Source organism: Salvia splendens, chromosome 5 (assembly GCF_004379255.2).
Source record: "Salvia splendens isolate huo1 chromosome 5, SspV2, whole genome shotgun sequence".
Classification (NCBI taxonomy): Eukaryota; Viridiplantae; Streptophyta; class Magnoliopsida; order Lamiales; family Lamiaceae; genus Salvia; species Salvia splendens.
The window spans coordinates 30008472-30018874 of record NC_056036.1 but is presented as its reverse complement, the minus strand read 5'-3'; the positions used below and the strand labels follow the sequence as shown (position 1 = coordinate 30018874).

General features: G+C 37.6%; 1 protein-coding gene across 1 annotated transcript; it reads right to left on the bottom strand.

Moving 5' to 3' along the window:
- Positions 1-1416: 1416 nt before the first annotated feature.
- On the bottom strand, positions 1417-6192 carry LOC121804081. The gene is made up of 2 exons (XM_042203626.1): positions 3759-6192; positions 1417-2276 (listed from the first exon to the last, which is right to left on the bottom strand). The coding sequence occupies exons 1-2, from the start codon at positions 3814-3816 to the stop codon at positions 1417-1419; spliced, it is 918 nt and encodes a 305-aa protein (XP_042059560.1). The 5' UTR covers positions 3817-6192.
- Positions 6193-10403: the final 4211 nt, after the last annotated feature.

Here is a 10403-nt window from a genome sequence, read left to right as displayed (position 1 = left end):
TAATGTTGGGGACCACTTTGCTTTTTAGATGTTTTTTGCTTTTTTGTCCTTTACTTTTAGTTATAACCTGCAGATCTGTCTGCCTAGTCACCATGACTAACACTACCCTCTGAATATTCTGTCTAGCCCAAAATAGAATCTCGTACCTTCCAAATATTTTCTGTTATAAAAATGTCCCCCTATTTCCACGTACACAGCTGCACCCCTACACTTCTTTCCCCATTCCAGTCAGTAGGAAATTACCTTTAAGTTCTTGCCTAGGTAGAGACTCAACCCGAGCGTGGTAGCTAACCAAACCATCCAGAATATCACCACAATAGTTTTAACGTACCATCTCTGTGGGATTCGACCCTTACCACCACTATACTGATCAGTAGAAGTGGGTTGAGGAATTTTTGAAACCAGGGTCTAGGCTTAGTTAGGATCTCTATCCTGACCAGTAGGATATATCCTTGCTTGAACGACACCTAAGCGCCCTGAGGTCCTTTCAATAAGCCGTTTGGAATTGGAGTAGTTCCGGAACTGTTCGATCCCCTTATCACAACAGCTAATCGGTTGTTTCTGACTCCGATCTATATTGATCCACAATCCGTGAATCTTTCTGTAGTAGGTTTCGAGATCCATATTACCTTGTTTGATGTTGATTGCCTTTTCTTCCAGGTCGTAAATGAGGTATCGATCTGCCTTGCTTTCGAATGTCACTGCGAGGTTGTCCCACAGAGCCTTCAAGGTCTGGTGGTGGGCGAAATCCGCGATGATGTCGTTCTCAATATTGTCGACAATCTATGAGAACACCACGAGGTCGTTCTCTTCCCATTCGTCGTATCATTTGCTCCCTGGTTCTGGGGGATCATTTTTTATGTGTGCGTAGGCACCCCTGCCTCCAATCTTCAGTTTGATCAATCGTGCCCACAGCGGGTAGTTTCTACCATTCAGTTTGAACTGTACTGTGATGCTTTTGCTATTTCTGAGGCTTTCTTCTACCTCATTCGTATCTTCGGTGTCTGACATTTTGAATGTAAGTTCTGTTTGTGGTTTTGGCCTGAAAAGGGTCGGGAAAGGGTATTGGCTATGATGATACTTTTTTGAGCCACGATCGTTTAGGCTCTGATGCCATGTTAGTCGTGTGATAGCGAAATCGGTGTATTATTCATTGATCATCAACGTAGAGATTACAACGTTAAATAGGCTAGAAAACTCTACAAATAAGGAAAACCTAATTTACAAAAATGGCTAGTCTATATTTATGGCACAATATATTCCTACATTAATTCCATATATTTCCCTTGATTCGTGTAATCTTCGTGTATCTTCTAACACAAGTCTTTTATGTCCATTTGATGTATATTTTCTGGTTTCATATTTCTTTCATAAAACATTAAAAAGGAATATTTTTTAATATCACACCAATCTTTATTACACTGCAGGTCGTTTAAAGTACTTTGTTAAACATGGCACAATGAAAATTTTAATCCTGAAAAAGATTGACTCCTTTTTCTTTACATGAAAAGTATAGTAGTTTTTGGATTTCTGATGCTGATTAGCTCCTGTTGGAGAGTTAAACCCATGTCTACGTTTGCTCGGATATCGCGGCCTCTTCATGTTAGTTATTTGTTCTCTGATATTGTTCTGCCGAAATCTGTTGTGTGGATGCAAGGTCAGTAGTCTCCTGAAAGCCAAGTCTCTGGCCTTCTCCGCTCTAAGTTTCTCGTCCGCAGATTTTGAAACTCGCCTCTCTGAATCTGAGATTCGCTCGTTGGCTTCCTGTTTCAGACGTCCGTATTCCTCTTGACTCAGATGGATCATTACATTCGCGGCCTCAGAGTTATCAATGTAGTACAACGCTTGAGCTAACGAGGCATGAAAGGCTCGTGATTCGAGCTCCACTGCCTCACAAGTGAGCTCAAACGTCTCGAGCGTCTGCCTCTTGAGTCGCAGCCCTAGCTTCAGTTTCGATATTTTCCTTCGTTTCCTAACTATCTTCGCTTTGAGCTGTTCCGTCTCCTCCTGCATCGTGTGCACGTCTTGATTCAAGACGTTCATTCTCATCTGCATATTATGCTCTTCGTCCTTGGCCGACTTGATGCACATCTCTGTCGTTCCCAGCTGCGCTTGAAGGTCGGAAATGACACTGTTCGCGTTGGCCACTCTGGCTCTCGTTGCGTTTAACTCGGCTTGAATCTTTTCGAGCTCATCGATCAGCGGTCGAGAGTCCAGCCATGACTGCACGGCTTCTTCATTAGCTTGTTTCAGATCTTCCATTGCCTTTTCGAGTTCTGCAGTTTTTTCTGTTAATAAGTCGTTGCTATCATCGCCTTGTTCAACTGTGTTTTCACCCATTGCTTTTTGTGTTTAAGTGTATGATTGATTCCATCTGATTTATAGTAGTGTTGATTGAATAGTCTACCTTTTATTAGTGATTTTAGCATTGTTATCATAAACTTTATTCTATACATTTAATATATCTGTATGTCAGCTGATACTTGTTTCTAGTTAACATGTTGCATTAGGAATTTATTACATGTAACAAGTTAATTACTGCCGAAAGGCGAGCTTTGGAAATAACAATAATTAGTTGTTGACTCATTTAAACAAGAATTTAGGCTGAGGTTTAAATCAAGTATTGTTAGCCTAAAATTAAATACAACTTAGAATAAGGTGACATAAAATGCGCGATTTTGGTTAGAAAAGCCTGAATCGAATTGCTTAATGGTTTGATAAGACTGCCAACATACATAGAGTTAGTTAAGGATATCAATTCAAATGAAACTGATAAGTTAGCTTCACTCGTGAATCCGTGAGCCGAATTTTGGTGAGAGAAATTTTATTTCATTTTAATGAGAAGTAATAAGTATTGAGATATGGATGGTTATTGAACAAAAGGAGTAGAATGTATAATTCCTCTCTTTATCCGCGAATAAGAGTCTCATTTTTTTTCAGTATGGGTTTTAAGAAATGTTAAGAAAAGTGGGAGGCAGAAAGTTAGTGGAATATGTGTCTCACTTGTATATATTAGTTGTAGATGATACTCCCTCGGTCCCATAAAAATATGTGCACTCTCCATTTACGTCTGTCCCATAAAAATATGGACATATTTATGGAAAGTTATCCCTATGTATTACTCATATACATCAAGTTATTTACAACTCATACCATCATCAAAACACTAATAATAATGTGGGTCTCACTATCCACTCACACTACTTTAACTACTCTTCTCCTCATCTTTCTTACTTTACCAATTTTTTCTTAATTCCCGTGTCATATAATCCACCCATATTTTTATGGGACGGAGGAAGTATGTGAGTGGAATGAGCTAGTGGAATGTGGAGCCTCTTTATCATTTATTGTAATAATGGACCGGGACTTCTATTCGCGGACGGATGGAGTATATGAAGAATCATGGCTACGCAGAAATCACAAAATTTATGATCAAATTATAAGTACATTCGCAATAAGGCGGACTATACATCCGCCCTATCTCCATTTTTCATCTGTCACGCCAACATTTTGTCTTGCAACACATACACCTATAATAGCCCGGACTATACACACTGACTATAAATTTGTCCTATCTTTTGACAACCATTTTGTATTTCTTTTTTATTTTTGTGTTTTCAAATAAAATAAAATAGTAAAATAAAACATAAATTTCAGTGGACAATATGAAAATCTTGGTGATATTAAAAAGACAAAACAGTAAAACGCTAAAATAACTAAAAAAAGCTACAAGCAAGTTTCAATGGTTATTACATTACCAAACTTTTTTTCGATCACATCGGCCTGGAGGCGAGAATAGGCTTGTTGGTCGCGCATTGTAGTCCACTGTAGGCAAACTGCCTAATTGCATTGCACTTCTGCAGTATCGACAATCCGGTCTGCCGCTGGCATCGGGACGCTGCTGGAAGTATTCATCACGTGCCTCCAACGTGTTAGCAATGCCCATGAAAACCTCACGTCGCATTCTAAAACGCAGGTGAAATACCGTCATGCCCCACCATGGTTCCGAGGCAAAATAGTCCGCGAACAGCCATTCGACAACTATGACATGCTCTCGGAAGACCGACTCCCGATGTACGATTGACCTCGGGACCAGTTCTGCATGTTGTTGTCGTTGTTGTTGGACCATGTGCTCGTAATAATGCATACCGTAATCTAACATGGCACGATCAATGGCCCGATTTAGGACATCCAAAGTCGAATCGTCACTGAGATTCATTATACTAGACTGAGGGAGAAGTGAAATGGGCAAAGAGATTGGAAGGAGTGAGAAATGAAGGTTGAAATGCGGTGTATTTATAGAGTGAAAAATGGGGAGAAAATAATCATTGTCCGAATGCCCGCAATAGCTGACAATCGCCTAGAGGATTGATCGTCTGTCCTTGGGTCGCGGACTATGTGAAGGGCGGGCGGCTGCGGCGAGGGGTGGGCGGATACCTACAATAGTAGACGATAGTCCGACAATGTGATCGTCCACTGTTGTAAACACCCTAGGAATTCAGTACAATTTTCTAGAATGAATATGATTGGCTATAATTCACGGTTATTCTATCATGATTTAGTTTTATAATATGAATAATATGAAAATATTGAGATATAAATGGGTAAGATAACTACTCACTCTGTCCCAAAGAAGATGACTCCTTCCTTGGGTGGCACGCAAATTTATAAAACTTTATTTTGTGTGTTAAGTGGGAGAGTAAAGTAAGAGATGGAATAATGTTAGGTGGAGAGAGTAAATTAAGAGAGAGTGAATAAAAAAATAGAAATAAAAATATTCTCATTTTAGTAATGAGTCATCTTAGGTGGGACAAACTGAAAAAGAAAAGTGGGTCATTGAAAAGGCACTAGTTTACACAGACGGACCAAGAGACGTTAATCAACGGATCTAGTCAACTCTTAGACAATCTACCTGTCGTTGGATGCGCAAAATAGAACAAAACTCGCTTTTCAAGACCTTAACCCACAATACTATTAATTAGTAAAGGGAAATAAGGGTCGATCCCACAGAGATGAAGTGTTTTCATATTTGATGTTGACATTTGGGGGTTGGCTGTTGCCACGCTTCCAAGTGGGTTGAGATTTGATTTACTAAACTGAACGACTTAAACTAGTTTTTACTGAATTGATCAACTCAAACTAAACTGCATGTTTAACTGACTGTTTACTCCTAACTCTGGACTGATCAACCTAGAAATCAACTGAACTAAATTGAGAGACTCATACTAGACTTTCCCGAAATGGCTAAACAAGAATAACTAGAAAGGTGGGGACCAGGTCCCTTAAGTAACTAACATCAGAAAAGTTGCAAAAGTAAAAAGAATAAAGCTGCAATTCTAGATCTAAATCCCTGACTACTTCATCTTCTTCATCACATCTGCAAACAATCAGGACGTAACATAAACTTGAGCACTCAACAAAGGAAATAACCGGAAAGATGATATAAAAAGTAAATTCAACTATAACTACCGGATCTATCCTACTTGATCAACTTAAAGCAGAGCATGAGCAGCAGAAATCATAATTCATGCAAAAATCAAAGCACCAAACTCCATATCTAGGTAATCTAAAAGCGATCCCCGAAAATCCAACACAATCAAGCAGATCTAAGAAAATGGAACGTATCTACCGAAATCTCATTATCTTACATTCTCAATTGCGAAAAGCATCCAATCAGATTTAAACAAAGCTGCTCGAATAGTAAACCAACCAAATTAAGTGAAAGCATTCATGACTTAAACTTGATAAATTCCAACAGAATCAGCTCAAAACAAAGACACACATAAGATTAACAGTACGGTAGAATATTTCAAACATCATATGCAAATTAACAAATTCAGAAGTTGCTTCACAAATACGAAGTTCTAAACTAAGAAATACTTCAAAGAGAAATTGTAGCAGACAGAAATTTAAACGATTGTTTCTTCGTCCTTCTCGGACGGTGGAACACATACACAACAAACTTAAAACGAAAACACCACCACAACCAACTACTAAACCCCTATTTCCAAGTGTGCGGAATGAGAATGGGAGGATTGGAGAGTAAACGTGAGCTTTCGAGACTCAGCTCTAGAGAGAGTCGATGATAAGTGTTGCCTCAATCTTCCTTCCCTTCCCTATTTATAGGGAGGCTTGAGGCTTAGATCCCTAGGGCACTCCTCTTCCAAAATGTCTGTTCTGCCCTTCTCTTAAGGATCTTTTAAAGTTGCTTCATCTCCTTTTGTTGTTACTGCTCTCGCTCACTTGATCAGTTTGAAGTGTAGTGCAAAATTGCTCCATGTCCTCCTTGATCCGTTGTCCGCTCATTTCTTCATGCAATTCCTAATTCAGCGGATTCTCTACACACCTGACTCAAAATCACTAGTCAGTTTCCCAAAATTTACCGAATTTCACTTCAAAATAGATGCATGAAATGAGCCTTATCAATCATTTTCAGTGAGATGGAAGGAGTACCTTGTAAAGGAATTGAGAATGATACCTTTTCGAAAATCTATTTGGCAACATTAAACACCATTATATTATGAAATTTTGGGATCGTTGATTGATAGTTGTGGTCATCCATGTTCTAGTTATTATTAGAAGACATCTCTATACACTATATATAGTCTCTCTGTTTCATTAATGGTAAAACATTTACTTTTGCCAATGAAATTTATATAAAATTATTTTATAATTTAAATGAAAAAAGAATAAAATAAAATAAGTAATATTATTTCAACTTTAAAAATTATACGATTTTAAATGGGAAACACTTCACAATTAATGGGATGATCTAGATAGATATAGGCATGCACACGGGTCGGAACCGCTGGTTCTGGTTCATGAACTGGCGGTTCACGGTTCATCATTCCCATGACCTGGAACCTGCCCGCTAAGGGTCCCAGCGGTTCCAGTTCCGGTTCAAAAAATCACCGGTACACGAGGCGGTTCAAAACCGCCGGTTTTTTGCCTGAACCGCCGGTTCCGGGCCGATTCGGCGGTTCGTAATTTTTTTTTTTTGCATTTCTTCTTGTTTTAGTGTTTATTTTAACATGACTTAATGCTACATCTCCACCATCTTTGTTGATATTAGTTTATATCTTAACTATCTTCTATTATTATAACTTAACAACAAATATAATTACCAAAAGTATTATTCTTTAATTCTTTATCATTATCGATTTGTTTGTGTATAAGTTTATGTGTATATTAACTAATAAATACCATTATAATTTATACACATTAAGAGAATAATTATTATACAAATTGTATTAATCTAGTGATAACTATAATATGAATAATTATTTATCTATATACAAATCATATTACAAAATAATTGTTTATTCTTATCTATCAAGAATATATTCACAAATAATAATTTTATTTATATAAATTATACTACATCTATTAGAATAACAACTATTGTACAAAATCATCCTATTAATCTACTACTAATATATAAACTATATTATACCACTAAACAAATCATTCTTTAGTTATCTATTTTTATCATTATTATACCAATTATATTAATTGTTATTTTTTTCACATTTAAATTAATATATTGAGAAAAATTAACAACATACTTACATTTAAATCCAATTATTTGAACACATCTACATTCTATAAATATACAAATTATTAGCAACATGCAACATTCAAATTTAATTAAACTATTCTAGTTGATGCTATTATTATCTATAAATTTGTCTTAGAAAAAGAATCATAACAAAAATAAAGATAAAGTTAGTGAATAATAAAATGTAGTAAAAAATAAAGAAAAGTAGAAAACAATCAAAGTTTTGTATCCCACATTGGAAAAAAATGAATGAATGATCTAAACATGTAGTTATAAAAGAAAATACTTCAACATATTTGGTCCCACATTGAAAGTGAAACAAAAAATATTCAAGAATGTCTCTATAAAAGAGAAACAACCAAGAATGATTTCTTAGAATTCTTAAAAGTGAGCACATTTAAATCCAATTATTATTTTTATTTGAACACATCCACATTCTATAAATATAGAAATTATGAGCAACATTCAACATTCAAATTTAATTGAACTATTCTATTTGATTCTATTATTATCTATAAATTTGTCTTAGAAAATGAATCATAACAAAAATAAGGATAAAGTTAGTGAATAATAAAATGTAGTAAAAAATAAAGAAAAGTAGAAAACAAATGAAAGTTTTGTTTCCCACATTGGAAAAAGATGAATGAATGATCTAAACATGTACTTATAAGAGAAAATAATTCAACATATTTTGTCCCACATCGAAAGTGAAACACAAAATATTCAATGATGTCTCTATAAAAGAGAAACAACCAAAAATGGTTTATTAGAATCATAGGCCCAACAAATAAATATTGGTTATTATGAAATTCTTGTGTTTATTTAATTGTGAAAATTGATTTTTATATATAAAAATTGATTTTATAAATAATACTTTTTTAAAAAAAATTATTGAACCGGCGGTTTGAACCGGTGAACCGCCGGTTACGGTTCGTGATATTTCCGAACCTGAACCGGCCCGCTTGAACCGTCGCCGGTTTCGGTTCATGAACCGGTGGTTCTGAACCGCCGGTTAATCGGTGGTCCGGTTCGGTTTGTGCATGCCCATATATAGATATATTAGATGGATATGTTCGGCTGCATGCTATTTCTAGAAAGATTAGACCAGCAAAATATGAATTATGGGCAGAGTTTCTGCAACTAAACATAATGGTGGGGACAGCTAAATTTATAATCATAAGCTTTCCTAATTTTCGGTTCAAGTCCATTCCATTGCCCATCACACATGTTATCACAAAGTGCATGGAATAAATGAAATCACGAGGAATCCATTACAAACCATAACTGAAACTAAAATTAAATATACATATTCAATTAACCTTGTACTCCCTTAGAGCATGCACAACGGAGAGTAGGTGCTCGTCCATCCGTCCGTACCAGCGGCGCGGCACCGCTGTCTGCCGCTGAGCTCTTGCCGCTGGCACGGCGCTGCTCGATGCATCGAGCACGTCCGTGCCAGCGAGCAGGCGACGTGACAGCGTGTGATTGGCCAACGGCATATCCGTTGGAAAATCATTTTTTTTAAATCGAAAATAATACCAAAAAAAAAATATATTTTTCCAATCCCAATAAATGGTCGTTTTTTTACCGTTTTACTGTATTTTTTTATTTTTTTTTATTTTTTTCCCCCAAAATCATCTATAAATACACACATTCATCATCCATTTTTCACATCAAATCATCTCTCATTCATATTTTTCATACAACTTATCTACACCTCTATCTCTCACTCAAAACCTCAAATGGATTTCAACCATCTCATTGCGGAAGCGGAGCGCGAAGAACAAGAATACTACGAACAACATCGTGCCGCTTATGAAGCATATGTCGCAGCGAATACCCCCGCCCCTCCTCCTCAACCAACTAGATCAACTCGCCGCTACATCCATCGTGACCGGGAGGGAGCCCACGAAAGGCTCGTTGCCGACTATTTTGCCGACTCGCCGCGATTTCCGGAAGATTAATTTAGGCGCCGTTTTCGCATGTCAAAGCGCTTGTTTATGCGTATTGTCAACACATTGTCCGCTCGTGTTGAATTCTTCCAAACAGGTCCAGATGCAGTCGGTCGGCAAAGTCTCTCGGCATTGCAGAAGTGTACGTTTGCCATCCGACAACTCGCTACTGGGCAAACGGCCGACCTCTTCGACGAGTATTTACATGTCGGTGAGTCCACTGGAATCCTTTGTCTTAAAAATTTTTCGAGGGCGTTCGTACAGCTTTCGGTGATGAATTCCTTCGGGCACCCACCACCGATGATTGCCAACGGTTGCTTCGTCTTCACGAACCAGTCCAAGGCTTTCCCGGAATGCTTGGCAGCATTGACTGCATGCATTGGAGGTGGAAGAATTGCCGGACTGCTTGGAGGGGGCAACACTTAAGCGGCCACAAAGGCGATGGCCCAACACTTATCCTTGAAGCGGTCGCCGACTACCGCCTATGGATTTGGCATGCATATTTCGGTGTTGCCGGATCCAACAACGACTTGAACGTGCTCTATTCTTCACCCCTCTTCAATGATGTGTTGAATGGTGTAGCACCGACGATTGATAGGCTAGTTTTCGTCACTCGGAAACGATCACTTTTCGCACTTATTAGTTGAATATTTGCATGAAAAAAGATGTTTTTTGGCAGGGTATGGATCATTAAGTTCGGAAGCTGCTTAATGAAGGCGTGAAAAGGAAAACATGCAAGAAAGAGGGCAAAATGTGAAAAAATGGAAGAAAGTGTAGGAAGAAGGCAAAGAAGACTCAAACTGCCCAAGCTGTTGGACTGGCCAGTTTGAACCTGACGGGAAAATGACTAAAGCCACTTCCACACACTTATGAAGGATGTATCCCACTTGCTA